Below are 25,800 nucleotides of genomic sequence, written 5' to 3'. Positions count from 1 at the left end.
ATTTCTGTATTTTCTCTTGTGATCCTCACAAAACTCTTTCTTACCATTCCAAGGAGATAGAAGATAAAAGGAAAGAAGCAGATATAAGGAGAGCTTTATATAAAAGTTGAGACTAAAAGTTAAAAAAAAAAAAAAAGCTAGCCTAAGTTTTAAGAAGTGTGGTGAAAGTATTTCAGAAACTCAAAACTCATTATAAAGTTAAGAAATTGTACTGAGAATTCAGTTAATGAGTTACTATTGGAAGGGGATCCTTGCGTGGGATAGATGCCACATTTTAATTAGAAATAAATCAAACTTTATTCTCAAATGGTTTGAAATTCCTCAACCCAGTTAACTTGAATGTGTAGATGAGTGGTGAGGTGAAAAATTAAACCAAAGGAGACACTTTGTCCATGATGTGATACAAACTGAGGACAGAGTACTTTACTCTGGATATTAATAGAGATAAAGTTATAGGGACTTTTTCTTTTAAGGAGTAACAGCTAAATACTTTTATTATCATTTTAAGATAATAAAAATGAAACATTCTCAGCAGATTCCTAGTCAGAGGTGTTATTGATGAAATTTCTACAGCCTCTACCACATGGGCCCAGATAGGTCATTTATGTAATGATCTTCCCCCAAGGGTTTTAGTATTCCTGCAGATGAGGAGAACTTGTCATTTCTGCCACGTCTTTCTCTTCTGTGGTGAGATATTGATGTATTTCTAGTGTCCATAGTTCACCACTAGCCGGTCCTATTTTTTGCTATCTTGTATGTTCTACCACAGATAGACTTTTAAACCATAACCAACTGTATCAATGCAAGTCAGAAACAGATGTCAAACCAACAATCTGTCTCTCCAGTTAGCATTCAAAACCGGTCAAACAATGAAACAGCATATCAAATGGTAGAGATTCTATCCCACCCTGTATATGACTCATTTTTAATTTTAATTAATGTATGTGCTGAGAAAATTTGCTTGCATCTGTAAGTAAATGGTATTTGGAGCTTCATTATTAACTGGTGTTTATAATAATTCTTTGAATTTCTCCCTACTTGTATGTTAAAAATCACCTAGAGATCATTCAACAGAATTATTTTCAATGATTCATCAGTTGGGAATTCAAACAGTACCTTGCTAAGTTTGGTTAAAAACAAATGATTAGAAGCCATTTGACTACTAAAATATTTTTTTTTCTGGAAATGCTACCACATATTTTTAATTGAAGTATAGTTGATTTATAATATTAGTTTCAGGTGTATAATACAGTGTCAATATTTTTTATAGATTATTCTCCACTTGCATACATTTACTTTTAAGATATTACATATAAGTGATACAGAGAGTATTTGTCTTTCTCTGCTTGACTTATTTCACTAAGCGTACCACTCTCTAGGTCTATCTATGTTGCTAAAAATGACAGATTTTGATTCTGTTTTATGGCTAAGTAGTAATGTAGTAGTGTGTCATATCTTCTTTATTTATCTGTTGATGGACACTTAACTTTCTTCCACATCTTCCTGCTGTTGTAACTAATGCTGTTATGAATGTTGGAGTGCATGTATCTTTTCTGAATTAGTGTTTCTGATTTCTTAGGATATATACTCAGGATTGGAATTACTGTATCATAGTTTTTTGAGGAGCCTCCCTATTGTTTTCCATAGTGGCTGCACCAATTTACATGCCTTCCAGAAGTGTGCAAGGGTTTCTTTTTCTTGCATCCTGGCAAACATTTGTTATTTGTGTTTTTTATGATAATAGCCATTCTGACAGATGTGAGGTGTATTTCGTTGTGGTTTTGATTTGCATTTCTCTGATTAACAATGTTGAGCATCTTTTCATGTGCCTGTTTGCCATCTGTATTTCTCCTTTCAAAAAAAGTCTATTCAGGTCTTATGATTGTTTATCAATTGGATTTTTTTTATATTGAGTTGTATGAGCCATTTATATATTTTGGATATTAATTGGTATTATCATTTGCAAGTATTTTTTCCCATTTAGTAGGTTAGCAGGTTGTCCTTTCATTTTATCGGTGCTTTCCTTTGTTGTTTAAAAGCTTTTAAGTTTAATTAGGTCCCATTTGTTTACTTTGCTTTTATTCCTTTTGCCTTAGGAGATGTATCCAAAAATATTTAAAACATTTTATGTCAAAAAATATTCTATGTTCTCTTGTAGAAATTTTATGGTTTCTAGTCTTACACATAGATTTTTAATCCATTTTGAGTTGATTTTGTGTGTAGTATCAGGTAATGTTCCACTCTCCTGTAGCTGTATAATTTTCCCAGCACCACTTCTAAAAAGGCTTTATTTCATTCATTTATACTTCTGCCCCCTTTGTTGTAGATTAGTTGATCATAAGTGCCTGGGTTTATTTCTGGGCTCCATTCTGTTCAGACCTGACAAAGCATATGAATGGAGGGTGGCGGGCAGCCACTGTTGGCTCTTACACAGGCAGCACATGGGTCTCTAACTGTGGCCATATCAAACTGATCCCCAGACTCACAGTGAGCACTAGCACGAGTCCTTCTTGTTCCAGTACTTCTCTCCTCTAAAGTGAGGGTGCCAGTGCTTTGAAAGAAGAGCACATGGAGCCAGCTTGAACCCAACTCCCAGGCCTTCTGTTTCAGCAACTTGGGACCCAATCCCATCCTTAGTAAGGTGGTGACAGCTGTTAAGCAGAAGATAAGCCATGGCTCACACCTGGCTCTGACCCTAGACCCTCCATCTCTGTCCTCTCCCCCCACCCCGACCTGGGTGATAGCTTCCAGCATACTCTGAGAAAGGTGTGATGTGTATTCATATCAAATCCAGCTCTCGCACCAAAGCCACTGAGGCCCTGCAGATTGTATAGGAAAGCTCCTAGGTAAGGACACATCTTCAAGACATGATATGTAACTGTTTCACCTAGTTTCATAGAGACAGAGGAAATTAAGAAAAATGAGATGATAGAGTAGTTTATCTCAATTGTGAGAATAAGAGAAAAACCCCTAAACAACTGATGAAATGGAAATAAACAATTTACAGGATAAAGAATTCAAATCATTAGTAATAAGAATACTAACTGAATTAGAGAAAAGAATAGATGAACTTGGTGAGAATATTAACGAGGAACTAGAAAATATAAAAAGGAACCAGTCACAACTGAAGAATGTAATTATGGAAATGAAAAACACACTTGAAGGAATTCATAGTACAGCAGGTGCTACAGAAGAACATATAAGTGGTCTGGAAGACAGAATAATGGAAATCACCACCTGAGAACAGCAAAAAGGAAAACAAATTTTAAAAATTGAGAATAAGGGTCTATGAGACAGCATTAGGCATACCAAAATTTTTACTTTATTTTAGGGGTCCTAGAGGAAAAAAGGAGTAGTGTATCAAAAATATATTTGATGAAACTATGACTGAAAAATTCCCAAACCTGAAGAAGAAACAGATGTTCTTGTAAAGGAAGTATCATTTATTTTACCAAATTTGACTAAGTAAATAATGTCAGTTTTATTTTTCTCTACTAGTACCTAAAGTTGAGTATTTAGTTAATCCTTTAGTATAGTGCCCCAAATCATAACATTTATGAATAAATTTAAAAAGGAATATATAATCCCATAAAATGAAAATTGTAGCAATTTCTGGAAGTTATGAAAAAAGGCCTAAATCGAGAGTTACCTGCTCATGGATTAGAAGACAAGATACTAACTTTCCTCATATTGACTGATAGAGGCAATGCATTTATAATAAATATACTCTGGCATTTTCTAAAAAAAAGAAAAAAATTCACAAGTTGGTTATAAAATTTATATGAAAATGAAAGCAAACTAATATAATTCATCTAAATTTTTTTAAAAAAAGAACAAAATGGAAAGGCCTACACTAACAACTGTTAAGACTTAAAAACTACATTGATAAAGGAAATGTGATTTTGGTAAAATGTAGGATGAATGGAGAAGGATAGAGTTCATAGTAAACATACCCATCCTTAAATGATAAACTAATTTTTAATGATAAATCAATTCAGTGGGGAAAATGTTGTATTTTTAATAAATTTTGCTTATACAACTATATTCACACCACACACAAAATTGCCTTGAAATAGATCATAGACATAAATGTAAAACAAAGATTATAAAACTCTTAGAAAAAAATGTATGAGAGGAAAAAAAAAATGTTTCACCTTGGTGTTAGCAATATTTTCTTGGTCATAACAAAAAATTAAAAAAAAAAAAATAGAGCGAGCCCAAACCAGATGGTAGAGGAGTAGGTGGATGTGGAGTACATCTCTCTCCACGGATACATCAGGAATACACCTTCAGACACAGAAGTGCATGCAGAACAGCAGCTGAGAACAGACAGGAGTACTGACCAGCAGAAAAGAATATATAGAACCACACAAAACTTGGCAAGATGAAGAAACTAGGGGGAAAAACAGGAGTGTTAGTAGGTCTGGACCTGCCCTCAGTGAGTGGGGGAACTGAAGCAGGAGTACGATCCCCACATTGGGGCAATTATTTGAGTCAGAAAAGAAACATTTAAGGCTGAGAGTGAAACAGCTGATCTGTGGCAGCCTAAATGGAATGAGAATCAAACAGTCCTTGCCGCAGCTATATATACCCCAGACAGGGACGCAGGTCCCAGAGAAGGCACAGCAGCTGGGAGCCAGAGTTTAGGGATTGTGGAGCAATCCCAGGGCAAGGGCTGCTGTTGACTGGAGTGAGATGGATCGAGGGGATGTGAGGAAGGAGATTGTGGTGGGAAATGCCTCTGGAGGAAAGCCAGGCAGCCATGGAAGCAAGGTGATACTGCTGAGTCATGCATAGGGGGTGGAACCATCACCATACTCTCTGTCTCCCCACAAACCAGCATCAGCAGCAACAATAGAGAGGCTGGCCCATCAAATGCCTGACACACTGAACTACAGAGTAGAACCCCACCCAGGGTTCTCCTTATAAGTGACTGATGCATTGATCTACAGAGTAGGACCCCAACCAGGGGGCCCCTCTATGTGCTTGATGTGCTGAATAACAGAGGAGCCTAAGCAAGGGAGCCCTCTAAGTAACTGAACGGGTGCATCTACAGAGAAAGACTGGCCAAAGAGGCCTTCTGATTACCAGCTACTAGAAGCTCGAAAAAAGACTCTGATAGGAACATAACTCCTGTGGTGGAGGCAGTCCATGTCCCTGCACACTTGGCACCACCACGGTCCCCACAAACCAAGCAGCTGTGACACCTTCATGCTTAACCCTCACTGGGGCAGAGCTGCCACAGGCAAAAAAAGTATTGTGCCTATGCATACAGGGTCATTTAGGTCATGTCCAGCTTTTCAGACAAGCAAAAGTGAAGAGAACTCAGCACCACCAAACCAGCTTTACAACAAATGTTAAAGAGACTTATATAGTCAAGAAATACAAGAGAAGAAAAAGATCTACAAAATCAACCCCAAACAATTAAAAAAAAAATAGCAATAGGAACATATATATCAATAGTTACTTTAAATGTAAATGGATTAAATGCTCCAACCAAAAGACACAGACCGGCTGACTGGATACAAAAACAAGACCCATACCTATGCCCTCTACAAGAAATCCACTTAAGACCTAAAGACACACAGACTGAAAGTGAGAGGATGGAAATATATATTCCATTTGAAGAAGTCAAAAGGAAAATCAAAAAATTTCTAGAAACAAATGACAATGAAAACAAGACAACTCAAAACCTATGGGATGCAGCAAAAGCAGTTCTAAGAGGGAAGTTTATAGCAATACAATCTTACCTCAAGAAACAAGAAAAACGTCAAATAGACAACCTAACTTTACACCTAAAACAACTGGAAAAAGAAGAACAAAAAAAAACAGCAAAATTAGTAGAAGGAAAGAAATCACAAAGATTAGAGCAGAAATAAGTGAAAAAGAAATGACAGAAACTATAGTAAAGATTAATAAAACTAAAAGCTGGTTCTTTGAGAAGATAAACAAAATTGACAAACCTTTAGCCAGACTCATCAAGAAAAAAAGAGATAAGAATCAAATCAACAAAATTAGAAATGAAAAAGGAGAGGTTACAACAGGCAATGCAGAAATACAAAGGATTATAAGAGGCTATTATGAACAACTAAATGGCAATAAAATAGATAACCTGGAAGAAATGGACAGATTCTTAGAAAAGTTCAATCTTTCAAGACTGAACCAGGAAGAAATACAAATTATTATAAACAACCTAGTTGCAAGCACTGAAACTGAAGCTGTGATCAAAAATTTCCCAAAAAACAAAAGCCCAGGACCAGATGGCTTCTGAGGAGAATTCTATCAAACATTTAGAGAAAGGTTAATGCCTATCCCGGAGAAGGCAATGGCATCCCACTCCAGTACTCTTGCCTGGAAAATCCCATGGACGGAAGAGCCTGGTAGGCTACAGTCCATGGGGTCACTAAGAGTTGGACACGACTGAGCGACTTCACTTTCACTTTTCCCTTTCATGCACTGGGGAAGGAAATGGCAACCCACTCCAGTATTCTTGCCTGGAGAATCCCGGGGACGGCAGAGCCTGGTGGGCTGCCATCTATGGGGTCGCACAGAGTCGGACACGACTGAAGCGACTTAGCATAGCATAGCATAATGCCTATCCTCCTAAAACTCTTTCAAAAAATTGCAGAGGAAGGAACACTTCCAAATTCATTCTATGAGGCCACCAACACCCTGATACCAAAACCAGAGAAAGATAACAGAAAAAAAGAAAACTACAGGCCAATATCACTGATGAACATAGATGCAAAAATCCTCAACAAAATTTTAGCAAACAGAATTCAGCAACACATCAAAAAGCTCATACACCATGATCAAGTTGGGTTTATTCCAGGGATGCAAGGATTCTTCAATATACAGAAAGTAATCAATGTGATACACCATATAAGCAAATTAAAAGATAAAAACCATGTGATCATCTCAATAGATGCAGAAAAAGTCTTTGACAAAATTCAGCACCCATTTATGATTAAAACCCTTCCAAAAATGGGCATAGAAGGAACCTACCTCAATATAATAATGGCCATATATGATGGCCTACAGCAAACATTATTCTCATCGGTGAAAAAGCATTCCCACTAAGATCAGGAACAAGACAAAGGTATCTACTTTTGCCACTATTATTCAACATAGTTCTGGAAGTGCTAGCTATAGCAATCAGAGAAGAAAAAGAAAATAAAATGAATCCAGATCAGAAAAGTAGAAACAAAGCTCTCACTGTTTGTAGATGATATAGAAAGAGAATAGATATAGATATAGATATATATAGATATAGATATATCAGAGAATTGTTAGAGCTAATCAGTTAATTTAGCAAAGTTACAGGATACAAAATCATTACACAGAAATCACTTGCATTTCTATATACTAACAATGAAAAATCAGAAAGAGAAATCAAGGACTCAATCCCATTTGCCATTGCAACAAAAAGAATTAAATATCTAGAAATAAACTTATGTAAGGAGACAAAAGAACTGTACACAGAAAATTATAAGACATTAATGAAAGAAATCAAAGATGAGATAAACAGATGGAGTGATATTCCATGTTCCTGGGTAGGAAGAATCAATATTGTGAAAATGACTATACTATCAAACACAATCTACAGATTCAATGCTATCCCTATCTAATTACCAATGGCATTTTCACGGAATTAGAACAAAAAATTTCACAATTCATGTGGAAACACAGAAGACTCAGAATAGTCAAAGCAGTCTTGAGAAAGAAGAATGGAGCTAGAGGAATCAACCTTCTGACTTTAGATTATACTACAAAGCTACAGTTATCAAGACAGTATGGTACTGGCACAAAAACAGAAATATAAGCCAATGGAACAAGATAGAAAGCCCAGAAATAAACCCATGCACCTATGGGTACCTTATTTTTGACAAAGGAGGAAAGAATATACAATGGGGAAAGGACAGCCTCTTCAATAAATGGTGCTGGGAAAACTGGACAGCTGCATGTAAAAGAATGAAATTAGAACACTTCCTAACACCATACACAAAGATAAACTCAAAATGGATTAAAGACTGAAATGTAAGACCAGAAACTATAAAACTCATAGAGGAAAACATAGGCAGAACACTCGATGACAGAAATCAAAGCAAGATCCTCTATGATCCACCTCCTAGTGTAATGGAAATAAAAACAAAAGTAAACAAGTGGGACCTGATTAAACTTAAAAGCTTTTGCACAGCAAAGGAAACTATAAGCAAGATGAAAAAACAACCCTCAGAATGGGAGAAAATAATAGCAAATGAAACAACTGACAAAGGATTGATTTCCAAAATATACAAGCAGTTTATACAACTCAATACCACAAAAACAAACAACCCAATCAAAAAGTCGGGAAAAGACCTAAACAGACATTTCTCCAAAGAAGACATACAGATGGCTAATAAACACGTGGAAAAATGCTCAACATTGCTCATTATTAGAGAAATGCAAATCAAAACTACAATGAGATATCACCTCACACTGGTCAGAATGGCCATCATTAAAATATCTACAAACAATAAATCCTGGAGAGGGTGTGGAAAAAAGGGACCACTCTTGGAATGTTGGTGGGAATGTAAATTGACACAACCACTATGGAAGACGGTATGGAGATTCCTTAAAAACTAGGAATAAAACCACCATTATACCCAGCATCCCCACTTCTAGGCATATACCTTGAGGAAACTTAAATTGAAAAAGACACATGCACCCTAATGTTCATTGCAGTATTATTTACAATAGCTAGAACATGGAAGCAACCTAGATGTCCATCAGCAGATAAATCGATAAAGAAGTTGTGGTACATATACATAATGGAATATTACTCAAGGAATGCATTTGAATCAGTTGTAATGACATGGATGAACCTAGAACCTACTACACAGAGTGAAGTAAGTCAGAAAGAGAAAGATAAATATCATATTCTTAAGCATATATACAGAATCTAGAAAAATGATACTGAAGAATTTATTTACAGGGCAACAGTGGAGAGATAGACATAGAGAATAGGCTTATAGACATGGGGAGAGGGGAGGAGAGGGTGAGATGTATGGAAAGAGTAACATGGAAACTTACATTTCCATATGTAAAATAGATAGCCAATGGGAATTTGCTGTATGGCTCAGGAAACTCAAACATGGCACTGTATCAGCCTAGAGGGGTGTGATGGGGATGGAGATGGGAGGGAGGTTCAAAAGGGAGGGGATATATGTATACTTATGGCTGATTCATGTTGAGGTTTGACAGAAAACAACAAAGTTGTGTAAAGCAATTATCCTTCAATTAAAAAATTAATTAACTAAAAAATAGGTATAGCAGCTATCAAGATAAGAATGCTGGATATTTGGATTATATTAGTGTTCTTTTTCTGTTTTTTAATGTTCTGTTAATTCTTTTTTATTTTTTCTACATGAAAAATTAGAAATTGCTTTCAAAATTAGAAAAATAAAATTTATTTAACAGGGAAATATTATATCATCAAAATAAATAAACCAGTGAAATGATTAGAAACAATATTAGAAGATGTATAAATGGATGGTATATAGATAAAATGAAGTGCATATTTAACCACTGCTAATCTGAGGAACACAAAACTACAATGTAATACTAGTACACACCTTTAGAATGACTAAAATTAAAATCATTGATAAAACAAAATATTTGAATGTGAATCAGTAAAAACTGTCATTGACATGGGTCTGTAAATGTATAACTATTTTGGAAAACCATTTAACTGTTTCGTGACAAGTCACATATATAACACATAATCAATTTGTGGGTAAATATTTACCCAAGAAAACTTTAATCATATGTCTACTCAAAGATTTGTGCATAAATGTTCATTGAAATTTTACTTAGTAGCTCAAAACTGGAAAAAAAAAAACTATGTCTATCTGTATATAAATAGACAATGTTTAATATATCTGTCCAGTGGAATGCTGCTACTTAGCAGTGAAAGTAATGACCTACTAAGATACAGCAAAGTAGATGAATCTTAAAATCAATATGCTCAGAAAAAGAAACCAGAGCCTTTATGTATAATTCCATTTATACAAAAAGCAACATAATCTACAATGACAAAAAAAGCAAATCAGTACTGGTGATCAGAGGTGAAGAGAGGAATGGTATGCAAAGGGGCTTGGAAATCTTTTGCAGTGATGGAAGTATTCTATATTTAATTATGGTGGTGGTTTCAGGAATGGTATATATAACTGTTAAAACTTATTAAAATGTTCAATATAAAGATACTGTACATAAATTATTTCTCAGAGTTGATAATGAACAAAGTAAGAGCTGGTTCAGTCGTATATATTGATATATTTAATTGAATGATGAAAGGCCGGGCAGAATTAGGCTATATCCTTGTCGATCTGTTTCCTCTCCCCAAACTCAAGGAAAGCTCGAGTTCTTAGACCACTTTGAATTAGTTTGGATCCTTATGACTAGTTTCTTGTTTAACAAATGTGAGTAGCACTGATTGAATTCTTACTGATTTGCTAGAATCCAAAGGATTCTCCTCCTATTAATGCCTAGGTCCTAGCCCGAATTCCATGCCTTTAGTTTTGAACTTGCCTCTCCAAGTACTTGAACATTTTCTGAAACAAATCTGTGAGGTAGGTACAATTTTTACTGATCCTTTACAAGTAATTGGAGATGCAGAAAGATTCAGAAATTTTTTAGGACTAAAAATTAAGCCTACTATTTTCCTGTCAACATAGAAACATATGTGAAGGCAGAGGATATCTATCTTTTTATAATCTTTTAGCAATATGGAAAAGAGTAGAGGGTGTTCTTAGCAAAAAAATATTAGCCACAAACCACGTCATGGAACCACTCTGGAGAAAATAATGCTTATGAATCATCAGCCACATGGTGAAACTTGTGATTTCTGATCCTTTCCACTGAGGGAGTGGTACGGAACACTTCTATCCAACCCCAAGCCAAGAGAAATGGGCTCCCATAAAATTTCCAACCACCCTGATTATCTGGATTCTTACATCTTCATTAGAGTTGGCCAAGATTCAGACCTATGTTTCCCTCCAGTGACATGACCACAGAGTGGCATTTGGTGATTCTCGGGGACACCTAAAATGAGTTTCCTGAATTCAGGGGATATGTGAACAGAGAGTCTAGATTCCACTTCCTTCCCAATAAACTTGAAACATTTCCCATAATCGCACAAATAAAAGGGCTACATTTTCTGCTGTCCTGAAAATAATTTAGAGAAGACACAGGGAGAGTTGCATGGAATGAGCTAGTTATGCCCCACTGTGTTCAATCTGTCTCAACTTCCCCATGGGAATCTTCTTCAGTAAGTCCCTATTGCTTAAATTGTCCTTCGTGGAAAAGTTTGAAAACTATTGTACTGCATATGTTTCCCCAGGGGCAGTCAGATGACTGTCCAGATGCGCTGTAGATAAAGTTGGACTTGTGTCTCACATCACTCAGTTTCTCTTCAAGCCTTGGGAAGCACTTTAACTCTATACGTATTGAAGCCATTGTGACATGTTGCTTCCAGAACTTTAATTTGTGTGCAAGTAAATCATGTGATATTTAAAGATGTCATTAAAAGTGAGTGATTTCATATCATGATTGCTATTCCTGTCAGGGAAGCCTTCTAAAAGATACCAGATGTGAATTAAACTCTCCAAGGGAAACCAGTGTTTCTTGGTCTGTCAGATAATAAAATGTCAGAAGAAAGACGATAAGGAAACAGATTGCTTAAAGTGGTATATTTGGCATGATGGAACTTTGAGGTCTTCTTTTCACAACCAGATTAGATAAAATTGGAGTTTAAAATTCTGATTTAATTTGGCGTGTCTTTCCTGTCTAGAGGCGGACTGATGTGGTTCTAATACTCAGTGGCCTAAAATAAAAGATGACACCAAACTTCTCTTTTCTACTTTTTCTCCAAATGCTAATCAATAGTTTACCTTTAGGTGTGTTCTGCCTTTCAAATAAAATCGCTCAGCCTGACTTTGTGCTATGCTTATGGCTATTTCTTTTTAAAGGATAAAACTTTAGATAAAATGCTACCACCACTTATTTACCCTGATACTCAATATAGAAGAAATGACAGTAAATATTTTTTTCCCTAAATACCCATCCGGGAACAACAAAAGTATCTTCATTATTTAGTTATACCAGTATGAATATAATATATAAATTTTACAGATTACCTTTTATGTTATCTAACTAAATGTATATTGAGATTTTTAAGGGAAAATAATGACCAAAAATATAAGAGGTTTGATTGATTTTTTTATTAATAAGAATCTGTTTTCCTGTTAAGTAAACATGACAAATATGTTCCTGCTGGGGTCCTTTAATGGACCGGGACCTGGTGGTCCGGAGTCGACGATAAGAAAATGAAAGAGAGAAAGATAAATAGAGAGAAAAGGAAAGAGAGAGAGAGAAAGAAAGACACGGGGACCCAAGCCTCTGATGGAGGAAGGGAACTTTAATGATCTTTCTATGAGTGTATATATGCTGTGTTACAAAACATTTCTTTTGACAATGACAAAGGTCAGAAAACCAAACATACAGCAACCATTACCAAGGGAACAAGGGAATAATAATAATCACAAGGTCAGGAGACAAACCATATCTCAAGAGGACCGAGACTAACTAGGTTCGCCTAAGGAGAACGTTTACTGAAGGAGACCCGAGCCCGTCTCATTCCATGACCTCTGTCCTGGGAGCAGCTTGCCGTTCCACTTGATAAGGAACAGAGGTTTTATGAGAAACAGCACGTAGGAATCCTCTTGTTAAACATTCCCTGACATTTTGAGGATTCATGAGGAACAGCACGTAGAAATCCTCCTGTTAAACATCCCCTGATAATTTGAGGATTCATGAGAAACACCACGCAGAAATCCTCCCTTTAAACATCCCCCGATAGTTGCATACACGCTTACATGTGCCTTAAAACAGAGAAATGTGATTTCAAATACCAGTAATTGCTCCTGGGATTCCATTAGAATATAAAGATTATACTGAGTACATACAAATCTATTGATACATGTGAAGACTTTTAAGAGAAAAAGCAATCTTTATTCTTCTATGACAGATCTTTAGTATACTCAGTTTTTCCCAAATTATAATATCTCATTATAACAGAGACATTAAATAGAGTCAGTATAAATAACTTGTTTATGAGTAGCAATGTGTTAAGTAAAAATTATTCCTATTGACGTTCTTAAATATGTTTTGAGAGAGACATTTATTACTCTAGATGCCATTTGAAATTTGTTGTTTCTTCTTCCAAAATTCAATATCAGACTTTGGATATTATAAAACCAACAGGCAAAAACCTTCTTTTCCTTATTTATGTATAGAATTTGGCATTTTCCCCCACAAAGATAACTGTTTGCAGCTCATTTACATCTTCATCAGAGAAAAAATGGTACAAACTTTTTTCTTGGAGAATTTCTAATAATGATCCAAATTAATTATAACAGCAAAAATTTATGTTTATAAACATGTGAAACCAATTTTATTGAATAATATATCTTTCTTGAAACACCAAGCAAAATGTATAATGTCTTTTATTTTACTCTAATCTGATTTGGAGGTTTTCGGTTAATCATATGACACTTAAGTCTTAGCTAAATAAAGATATCTTGTCTTTAACATATACTCAGTATTTGCTCTCCATTAATATAATTCATACATGAACATATATTTTTGTTTTTCGTTAGAATCTAGAGAAATTGACACTGCATTTGATGGCTGTTTTCATGAACTAAGAAAGAAAGGATGAGTTGGTGTGAGGAAAAGTTATATGAAAAATTCCTTGGGTCCAGACTGTTACTACACTTATTCTGAGGAATGATGATTGGAGCAAGTTATTTTTAATGTGCTAAATGAAGTGCAAAATTATTGTATTAAATATATTAATCATTTTATGAGTTTAAAATACAGAAAATACATAACATGCAAATGTGCAAACAGTGGAAAAAGATGAATGGATCAGGCAATGTTTCAGTTCAGTTCAGTCGCTCAGTCATGTCTGACTCTTTGCGACCTCATGGACTGCAGCACACCAGGTCTCCCTGTCCATCACCAACTCTGGGAGCTTACTCAAACTCACGCCCATCGCATCCAACCATCTCATCCTCTGTTGTCCCCTTTTCCTCCAGCCTTCAATCTATCCCAGCATCATGGTCTTTTCGAATGAGTCAGTTCTTCACATCAGGTGGCCAAAATATTGGAGTTTCAGCCTCAACATCAGTCCTTCCAATGAATATTCAGAACTGATTTCCTTTAGGATGGACTGGTTGGATCTCCTTGCAGTCCAAAGAACTCTCAAGAGTCTTCTCCAACTCCACAGTTCAAAAGCATCAATTCTCTGGCACTCAGCTTTCTTTATAGTCCAACTCTCACATCCATACATGACTACTGGAAAAACCATAGCTTTGACTAGACAGACCTTTGTTGGCAAAGTAATGTCTCTGCTTTTTAATATACTGTCTAAGTTGGTCATAGCTCTTCTTCCAAGGAGAAACTGTCTTTTAAGTTCAAGGCTGCAATCATCATCTGCAGTGATCTTGGAGCCCAAGAAAATAGTCACAGTTTTCATTGTTTCCGCATCTATTTGCAATGAAGTGATGGGACCAGATGACATAATCTTAGTTTTCTGTATGTTGAGTTTTAAGCCAAAGTTTTCACTCTCCTCTTTCACTTTCATCAAGAGGCTCTTTAGTTCTTCACTTTCTGCCAAAAGGGTGGTGTCATCTGCATATCTGAGGTTATTGGTATTTCTCCTGGCAATCTTGATTCCAGCTTGTGCTTCATCCAGCCTGGCATTTCACATGATGTACTCTGCATATAAGTTAAATAAGCAGGATGACAATATACAGCCTTGAAGTACTCTTTTCCCAATTTGGAAAGAGTCTGTTGTTCCATGTCTAGTTCTAATGGTTTCTTCTTGGCTTGCATACAGATTTCTCAGGATGCAGGTCAGGTGGTCTAGTATTCCAATTTCCTGAAGAGTTTTCTACAGTTTGTTGTGATCCACACAGTCAAAGGCTTTGGCATCGTCAATAAAGCAGAAACAGATGTTTTTCTGGAACTCTCTCGCTTTTTCGATGATCCAGAGGTTGTTGGCAATTAGGTCTCTGGTTCTTCTGCCTTTTCTAAATTCACCTTGAACATCGGGAAGTTCTTGGTTCACATACTGTTGAAGCCTGGCTTGGAGAAATTTGAGCATTACTTTGCTAGCATGTGAGATGAATGCAATTGTGTGGTAGTTTGAACGTTCTTTGACAATGCCTTTCTTTGGGATTAGAATGAAAACTGAACTTTTCCAGTCCTGTGGCCACTGCCTTTTTCCAAATTTGCTGGCATATTGACTGCAGCACTTTCCCACCATCATCTTTTAGGATTTGAAATAGCTCAACTGGAATTCCATCACCTCCACTTTCTTTGTTCGTAGTGATGCTTCCTAAGGCCCACTTGACTTTGCACTCCAGGATGTCTGGCTCTATGTGAGTGATCACACCATCGTGGTTATCTGGGTCATTAAGATCTTTTTTTGTATAGTTCTTCTGTGTATTCTTGCCACCTCTTCTTAATATCTTCTGCTCCTTTAGGTCCATACCATTTCTGCCCTTTATTGTGCCCATCTTTGCATGAAGAGTTCCCTTGGTATCTAATTTTCTGGAAGAGATATATAGTCTTTCCCATTCTATTATGCACTGTGTAGGGATACCAATAATTATGTGATTTCTTAGGGTAAGGAATAAGATTTTTGAAAGCTTTATAATTCATTATACTTTCATATAGACATAATATTATAGTTGAGTAGTCTTAATGATGGAATCTACCAGGATAATCACTGTTTATTACTATAAAGGAAGGTGGGTTCATTGCAATAGAAGCAGATTCCCTTCTTTGAATGATCATATTAGGTTCCTCCAGCTGCCATAAAGAAGTCCCACAGATTGGATGCCTTAAACAACTCAGATTTACTTCCTCACAATTCTGGAGACTAGAAATCCAAAATCAAGTTGTTAGGAGATCGATTCTTTTGAGGCCACTCTCCAAGTTGTCTTCTCCTGGTATTTTCACGTGGCCTTCCCTCTGTCCTCTATGTTCTAATTTCCTTTACCAGGACACTAGTCACATTGGATTAAGCCCCACTCTATTGATCTCATTCTAACTTAATTGCAGTCATATTCTGAGGACTTCAACATATGATTTTGGAAGGGGAGAGTTGTAAAGCACAGCTCAGGCAATAACAGTGACCGTGGCTTTTTCATGGGGAGTAACTTCTGCAATCCAGCTGTGTGTTTCTGACCAAGGTCACAAACTTTCCTGAGCTGCAATGACCTTGGCACATATTCCATCAACTCTGATGCCTTATCCCCCAGGCTTAGGGTCAAATTAAGTCACCCTGTGTCATTCCTCTGTTGTTTCCAGCTGGCACTAGGGAAAATATGGGGATTTCCTCTCCCCCAGTGATGGTAACCTTCTAAACATGCAAATGCCGTGGTCCCAGGGAAGCTGTGGTCTGCCAGAGTGACGAAAAACCATTGTCCGTAAGCAGAAATAAAAACAACATGCAGGGGAAAAAAAAAAAACTCATGCTTGTGGATGCAAGCAGGGAAGAGAGACAGAGAGCTATCCTGATAGCTTTCCAATTCCTGGAGGAGCTCCACTGTTGCTTCCTTGCGTGTTTTGCTTCTGAATTATGTCTGTTCGTTTACTTTGGCTAAGTTAATATATAATATGTAATACCTATTTATAAACATTCAAATTGTATATACCTTTAGGTCTTAACCCTTAATTTTTTTTAGTATATTGGAAGGATATATTATACTTAGTAATAATGTCTCATATTCTCAATGAAAAATATGGGGGGACCAATGATAGTACCTGAAATTTCTATAACTTGGGAGACATGGTTTCCAGATGCTCCTGAATCTGTTTATTTTCACTTCTACAAGGGGGCTGGGTTCAGCATATGACATTATTTTTTCCAAAGTGAATATACATGGGACAAAAATGATTATGTATCTGCCAGTCTCAACACATAATATATTGAGTTAATTTAGAAACAAATAGGTTGAAGTAATACAGTAACTTACATTATCAGAAAATGAAACCATTTTGTAAAACACGAAATTTCCCTCTCAAATATTATATTCAGTTATATACATCTAATGTCAACTTGGAGATTGTTCTTATTATACTATGATTTATTTACTAAGTGGAGTAAGGAACCAGGAGATTGGATTCATTAAATCTGCTTAGAGCCTGGACCTACCACAAATATCACATTATCTCTTTAATTGAATATACTGTACTAAGAAATACCACATGTACATAGTTCTTAATCACTTATTTTCAAAGTTGTGGGCCAAGGCTCTTGCATGCAGAACACTGACTTTCTAATATGAGGGTCACAAGTAAACTGTTTTCCATATACCGGAGCTCAGATAATATTTTTCTAAATTTTCTTCATTGATTTCTTAAAGAGTTTCTTTTCAAACCTCGATCTGTATAGGAATCTTCTAGAGATCATTTTCTTTTTTTAATTAATTTTTTAAATTGGTGTAATTTTCTCTTAATTTTTATTGGTATATAGTTGTTTCACAATATTGTGTTGGTTTCTACTGTCCAGCAAAGTGAATCACTTATATGTAGCATATATCCCCTCCCCTTTGGATTTCCTCCCCACTTAGGTCACCACAGAGCACTGAACAGAGAATATCTTTTAAGTATATGCATTTCATTTTAGTATGTCTAGAGCAGGATATGAAAGTCAGTATTTCAATAAGCATCCCCAAGTGATACAATGCTGTTTGTTCATGAGCCACATTTGTGTTGTGAGGACTTAAAGAGTTGATGTCCTGCATAACCATCCTCCCAAAAGAAATCCCGTTCTAACTTAATTTGCATTGCAGAAAGTTTCTCAAAAATCCTTCATATGATGGTTGCATTTTTGAAAAGTAAATGATCTCCTATGAAAATATGTATATTTCTTTTCAATAGATAAAATATGTGCTGCACATATTGACAGAAACTCTCTTTGACTAAACTCTATACTAGCTCTTCTAAGAATTCTAGGACTCAGCTTCAGCATTCACTCATTTTGGGGCCTGCATAAGCAGTTAGAGTAAGAATTTACCTAAGTCATTTTAGCAAAACTCCTTACCCTTGATGTCTGATCACCCTGGATGTCTGATCAAATTTCTCCTCCTCCACCAACCCCCAGGTGATATCTAATCACCCTGGCCTACCTTCAAGAATTCCATTAGTTCTATTTAGCCAGAAAGCCCTCTTATTCATGATATTTTTTTCTCTTATTAATTTCCTTTCCTCTGACTCCTTGGCTATAAATCTACCTTCTCCTTTTTTGTCTTTGGAGTTGAGCCCATTCTCTCTCCCCTACCGCAAATCCCCATTGGAGCTGAACCTTGAATAAAGTTTTCCTTACTCTCTTTACTTGGACTTCAGGTAGGAGAGAGAGAATTGGGCTCAAATGCAAACACAGCCTGTGAAAGTGGAAATTTATAGCCAAGGTAACTATGATTTTTTAAATAATGATTTTTTACATGTTAAAAACCTTGGCCAAAATTGCTGATATGGCTAATATGAAAACTTAAGGGAAGAAGACTTAAAGATATATGTTTACCTAAGTAATTTTTGGAGGGTAAAGAGAAAACTATAAGATCATAATCTATTAAATAAATTCATAGAATTATTGCAATTCAAAAACGTGTGGACTATAGGCAAGGCTGACTTTGACCAAAGAAGCAAATATAGAATTGAATCATTTCTAAGGAAAAAATAAATAAATTGTGCATAAATATTGAAAAGTTAAGGTACAAGCCATAGTAAAGTTGAATAGGAATACATCCTAAAAGCTAGAAATTAATGAACTAATTTAATATGTTTGTAATAATATGTGATCAGCACTTGAAAACAGTTGCTAGTTGGAAATATTTTTGGCTGCAAGTAACAAAGATGACCTAACAGTGACATAAACAACCTATAATTTATTTTTCCCACAAAACTTAACATTTGAAATTGATATAGATTTGGTTAAATTTTTCAATTATGCCATCAAGGGACACAATATCTTGCCAGCTCATGTAAAAATGGTGTTCAAGCAGGAACAAAGAGGAAAGAGGCCTTTTTCTTAGTCGTATCTCCCTCTACATCATCACCCCCCTCCTGCTTCTGCTCCCGTTTATTCTCTTCCTTCTTCTTTGGGTAATCAAAAGGTTTTGACACAAGCACCTCTTACTTATGCAGGTCCCCTTTTGTCTCCTTATCTCTATGTCTAGTTGCATAGGAAACAGAAAATGACCAATGAAAGTTTCATCTTAAGGTCAACATCATGTATTTTCTTTTATAAATGAGATGGTTGGAGGGAAGTAGCCTAGTGTTAGAAAGATGCTCCATGGTGCCACAATACCAGGATCCTTTCATCTGTGCTAAACTGGATATTAGTAAGTCATATAACTATGTAAAGTGATAAATCTTAACTAAGCTTATTGTGTAATCATTTCACAAGTTACATATGTATCAAATCATGTATGCTTTGGCCCAATGCAGTGCTGTATGTCAGTTATATCTTAATAAACTGAAAAAAAAACTTTTAAAAAATAAGAAATAGACAAAAGGGGGGATCTATTAGTAAAATTCAAGTGTAGAAACACATCAAATTAAAACATATAGCTGGGTCCTATAGTCCTTTTTTTTCCCCTCCAACTGGTCACAAGACAGAAATTTGTTGTCCTCCATAATGTGCTGTGTGTTTAGTCACTCAGTTGTGTCCTCCTCTTTGCGACCCCATGGTCTGTAGTCTGCCAGGCTCCCCTGTCCATGGAGGATTCTCCAGGCAAGAATACTGGAGTGGGTTGCCGTGCCCTCCTCCAGGGATCTTCCTAACCCAGGGATCGAACCCACATCTCCCACAATGCGGGCAATTCTTTACTGTCTGATTCACCTACATGTTTAATAATATTCCTGCTTTCAGTCATCATTTCAACAAATTAATATGGATTCCTCACTTGGTGTACCTAAGCTATCATTCAGAGGGATCTGAGCTCTTGATGGTCCTTCTTGCATTGCATATATATAGTTTTCCATTAATCTTTACCACTGATTGTGGCTGAGGGGCCTCTGGATGTCAAATATATACATACAGGTATAGACAGATACAGAGACATATCAAGATGGATATCAGAGATTCCTAATAGAGGCATATTAACATTTTGAGCTGCATAATTATGTGTTGCCGTGTGTATTGTGGGATATTCAGCAGCATTCTCGATGTTTGCCAAGAACATATAACAATCTAAGTTGTGACATTTGCAAATATCTCCAGATATTTTCAAATGTCCTCTGGGGACACGTATCCCAAATTGAGAAAAGTAAATATAGATATATTAATATAGATATAGATATTCTTAATTGAAGCTATGATTTTCTAAATATCTATTACACTGCTTCCTTTTATTTGGTCTATTTTTTGCTTTACACTTTTTGTATTTTGTTAAGCATATATATTTATGATTGCTCTATTTTCATGAAGTTTTTCATCTACTTCAATGAATGATACACTTTATCTTTTATAATTTCCCCTTTTCTTACTTATTTGTGTGTGTGTATGTGAGCATGTGTGTACATGTATATAATAAAACATACACTTCAAATTATTATGATTTCTATGCCAACTCTTTTAACTGTTTATGTGGTATATTTGAGCATTTATAACAAAGGTTACAAATCTATAGAAAGGGAAAGAGATGATAAATTGACAAAAATCTGCATTTCCATGTGTAAATTCATTTATTCATTTTTTGACTTCTCAGGATGAAAACTGTTCACCTTACATCACTGAATAAAGATGAAGACACCTTTTGGCCCAGCAGTAAGAACAAAGGAAATTCTTTACTTGAGAATAAAAATGAGCCAGTAATTGTAAGTACCGCATACTTTCCTTTTTCAGCATAATATTTTCTACATGTTAATTTGAAAATAAGGAGCTTATATGTCAGTAGTATTAATTCAGAATTGAGTTGGAAACATAATATGCAACAATATAGAAAAATTTTAAAGCGTGTGAAAAAAATCCCTCCCCGCAACACACAACAATACAGCTAGATGATTGTATATGATGACATCATTGCAAGATGAACTATGGATCGGTGCCAAGGGGACCATAAATACTTAAGGTAAGTTTCTGATTTACTTGTCAAGAATGAAGCTTTACAGAGGTAAGTCAGTGTTCAGCTCTCTATTGTTATGTAACAAAACTATCCTCTAACCCAGGACTTAGTGGCTTTAAGCCACCATTTTATGTATCTGTGATGTTGTGAGTCAGCAATTTGGAGAGGCTTTGTCTGGGAGCTTATTTTCTGGTCCACATAGTACCTGCTGGTGAAGCTAGGGATGGAGGATCTTGCTTCCATGTTGGTTTCTTTGCCTCTTCTAGGATCAGACACAATTAGTTAGAAAAATTAAAAGTTTACATAAATTTGACTTTGTGAGCAGTGATGACCAGTTGTAAATAAATACCTGCATATAGAAATATACATTTTTGCAATAATAATAAATTATGAATTAATATATTTTATCTCAGGAATATAATAAGGGTTAGCACAAAAATCTTTATTATGATTTACTTTTTGAAGTGTAGTTGATTTACAATGTTGTGTAAATTTCAGGTGTATAGCACTGTGATTCAGTTAGACATACATATGTGTCTATTTTTTTCAGATTATTTTCCCTTATACATTATTACAAAATATTGAGCATAATTTTCTGTGTTATTAAATAAGACTGTTGATTATATGTTTTATCCAGAGTAGTGTGTGTATATGTTAATCTCAAACTCCTATTTATCCCTCCTCTCGCATTTTTGTTTTTGGTGACTCTAAGTTTTTTTTTTTCTATGTCTATGAGTTTCTTTCAGTTTTGTAAATAGTTTCGTTTATGTCATTTTTTTTTTAAAGATTCCACATAAAAGTGATATCAAATGATATGTCCTTCTCTTTCTGGCTTAATGCCAGAAAGATGATAGTATGATAGTCTATCATACATATCTTAGTATGATAGTCTCTAGGTCCATCCATACTGCTGCAAATGGCTCAGTTTCATCCTTTTCAATGGCTGAGTAATATTGCATTATACATATGTACCACATCTTCTTTATTCATTCCTCTGTTGAGGGACATTTAGCTTGTTTTCATAACAATCTTTATATATCCATTTAAATAATTCATGATAGAGTAAGGAGGAGAAAATTCATATTGTCTTCTTGATAGATGCTTGAGAAAAATTTGATAACTTCTGAATTTTTAAAAATATTAGCAATTTAAGTGAAAGAGGAGAGTGAAAAAGTTGGCTTAAAACTCAACATTCTGAAAACTAAGATCATGGCATCCGGCCCCATCACTTCATGGCAAATAGATGGGGAAGCAATGGAAACAGTGAAAGGCTTTATTTGGGGGGGCTCCAAAATGGCTTCAGATGGTGACCACAGCCATGAAATTAAAAAGATGCTTGCTCCTTGGAAGAAAAGCTATGACCAACCTAGACAGCATATTAAAAAGCAGAGACATTACTTTGCCAACAGAGGTCCATCTAGTCAAAGCTATGGTTTTTCCAGTAGTCATGTATGGATGTGAGAGTTGGACTATAAAGAAACTCAGCACTGAAGAATTGATGCTTTTGAACTGTGGTGTTGGGGAAGACTCTTGAGAGTCCCTTGGACTCTAAGGAGATCCAACCAGTCCATCCTAAAGGAAATCAGTCCTAAATATTCATTAGAAGGACTGATGCTGAAGCTGAAACTCCAATACTTTGGCCACCTGATGGGAAGAACTGACTCATTTGAAAAGACCATGATGCTGGGAAAGATTGAAGGTGGGAGGAGAAGGGGACAACAGAGGGTGAGATGGTTGGATGGCATCACCAACTCAATGGACATAAGTTTGAGTAAGCTCCAGTAGTCGATAATGGACAGGGAGGCCTGGTGTGCTGCAGTCTATGGGGCTGCAAAGAGTCGGACACAACTGAGCAACTGAACTGAACTGAAGAATAAAGAGATATGTCCTTACTTAATATAGGGCATCTAACTGAAAACCACATCAAATGATCTGAAGCAAAATTTATAAATAAACTTTAGAATTATTAACAAGTATGCTCAACATCGCTACTGTGGTTTGTCACTAGTAGAAGTTTTAGCAAGTTCCTCCAAATTCCTCCATCCATTCTCTGCTTCAGTCCATATGAACTATAGACATTTTTTTCTTTATTTTTTAAAATTTGTTTTAATTGGAGGCTAATTGCTTTACAATATTGTGGTGGTTTTTGCCATACATTGACATGAATCGGCCATGGGTGTATATGTGTTCCCTATCCTGAACCCCCTTCCCACCTCATTACCCATCCCATTCCTCAGGGTCATCCCGGTGCACCAGCCCTAAGCACCCTGTCTCATGCATCGAACCTGGACTGGCGATCTATTTCACATATGATAATATACATGTTTCAGTGCTATTCTCTCAAATCATCCCACTTTCGCCTTCTCCCACAGAGTCCAAAAGTCTGTTCTTTAAATCTGTGTCTCTTTTGCTGTCTCGCATGTAGGGTCATCGTTACTATCTTTCTAAATTCCATATATATGTGTTAATATACTGTCCATATGAACTATAGACTTTTGATTATTCAAGTCTTGTTCTTTCAAAACTCCATGTGTTTATCTGGAATTACCTTTTCTGCTTTTTCTGACTGTTGACTTCCAAGTCTTCTTTGATCCTCTTAGCCCAAGTTCATCTATTCTTTGAAATTTCCTTGACTCCCTCAGAGTTGGTAAACTCATTTTCTTTGAGCTCTTTTTGTATTGCTTTTGAAATTGAATTGTAATTATGTTTTAGCGTCAGTTTGTTTTTCCTACCAGAATAAGTGATCTTTGAAGTAAAAAACAAAACATTAATCATTGTATATCTAAAAAGTAACCCAGTGAATGGTAAATTGTAGGACTTAACTGTAGGCTTTTAAAACTATAAATAAAGCCACAAATTTTACATTTTATTTTTAAGGGAGGCAGATGGTTTCTACTCAAAATTTTGATATGTTTCTCTCTAAAATTACATGAAATATTTGTTCTTTATATATATACATATTAATTATGCTTCTGATATTTTAGATGTAACATAAGGTTATACATTGTCTCTTTGGGGCAATAGGACAATTGTCATTCTTCTGGAAGTCAGTAATTATTTCTATTAAATCATCTATTAACTCATATATGTCAGCCCCCCTTATCCACAGGGGATATGTTCCAAGACTCACAGTGGATGTTCAAAACCGCAGATAGTACTGAACGCTATATATGCTATTTATTTTCCTACACTATCGGTCAGGGAGTATGCACAGCATGAATAAGCTGAACAAAGGGATGTTTCAGCCACCATGTGGGACAGAGCTGGACAGACTTCACCTTGCTGTTCAGAATCATATGCAATTTAAAACTTATGAATTGTTTATTTCTTGAATTTTCTATTTAGTATTTTTGAACCATAGTTGACAGGTAACTGAAATAAAACTATGGATAGAAGAGAACTACTGTATCAGTTACCCTGTGTTAGCATGGCAAGATGGTTTGGAAGAAACCCATTTGAAAAGAAAATAAAATGCTTTGAGCACTGCACATAGAAAATAACATGTATTCAAAAAGATATTTGGGACAGGATTGTTTGAAAAATTGGTTTGACAGAACATCTTAGATAAATAGGTAGATAGAACTACATAATGTAGAAGTAGAATAATGGTATGAAGATATACATGCACACACTTACTATTCCACTTGAACAGAATTAATTTCCAGTCCTCACATGATTTTACATTAGGCTCTTCTTATCTTCTTCAAATTATGTTATACAATGGTTAATGATGTAATTTAAATAAGTGGGAATGTCTCAAGGTCAATAACTCCAGATGTTGAAAGTGAGGGAACAGATAAAATTGAAAATCTGGCTAGATAGGCTTTGAGATGAACCTGTAAATTAAGGATAAGAACATGAAAAAAAAAAAATAATGAAGATGGCTTGAGCCATTGCTCAACTTTTGCCAATATGAGATTAACTGATCACACTGCTTCCCCCTGGGGTGTGCCACTATTTCACATTATGACATCTTTTCCAACACCCCGGTAACTGCAGCCTACTCCAACCAAACTTAAAATGGTACACTAATCTTTTGATCATGATGCAAGACTTTAAATACTCAAATAGCATCAGTGCCTTGGACATTAATATTTTAAATTTGAAGCATCACAGCCAAGACAACCTTCACAAATTTAAAACTTGCCACAAGTTTCAACAAAGTTTGCATTCAGTAAATGGTTTTCTCATTGTATATAAACAGCTCATATAAAAAACTGTCATTTTTACTTCTTACTCTTTTAACAAAAGTATCTTCTTAGCATCATTCATGTGAAATGTGTGGATAAGGTCAATTGCTTTTTTAGAAACAAAGTAGAAAAAGTTATGACTATATTGGTCCCCTGTAACTCAGAACTTTGTCAAGATCATCATTGAAAATCTGATAGATTCTAACTCTTGCCTTACTATGAACATTGTATAGGAAATGGTAATTAGAAACTATGGAATAAAAAGCCATTTTAGCAGTTTATGTCTGTTTAGAAAGCAGAAGCATAAAGTTTGCTATAGAAAAGTTCAGTATAACCCTTGCAACATGATCCAGCTTGAATCTTGAATGAAACAAACACTAAAGGAAGTTGAACAAAATTCCAAGAGTGCAGGAATATAATTTTCAGTG

At 35.6% G+C, this 25,800-nt stretch overlaps 1 protein-coding gene across 2 annotated transcripts in view; it reads left to right on the top strand.

Annotated features, from left to right (window-relative positions):
- Positions 1-25,800, top strand: part of LOC145509773 (uncharacterized) — a 565,222-nt gene that overhangs the window by 225,456 nt on the left and 313,966 nt on the right. The window contains exon 4 of one of the 2 annotated variants that reach the window (XM_081499063.1): positions 20,826-20,934. In XM_081499063.1, the coding sequence (XP_081355189.1) occupies positions 20,827-20,934 (108 nt within the window). In that variant the 5' untranslated portion in view covers position 20,826. Of the gene's footprint in view, positions 1-20,825; positions 21,284-25,800 lie in introns of those variants that run through there. The other variant, XM_081499062.1, reaches the window with a different exon arrangement.

This window comes from Giraffa tippelskirchi, chromosome 6, assembly GCF_054371585.1.
Source record: "Giraffa tippelskirchi isolate mGirTip1 chromosome 6, T2T-mGirTip1v1.2.pri, whole genome shotgun sequence".
NCBI classification, from domain to species: domain Eukaryota; kingdom Metazoa; phylum Chordata; class Mammalia; order Artiodactyla; family Giraffidae; genus Giraffa; species Giraffa tippelskirchi.
This window is presented reverse-complemented; position numbering and strand designations above follow the sequence as displayed.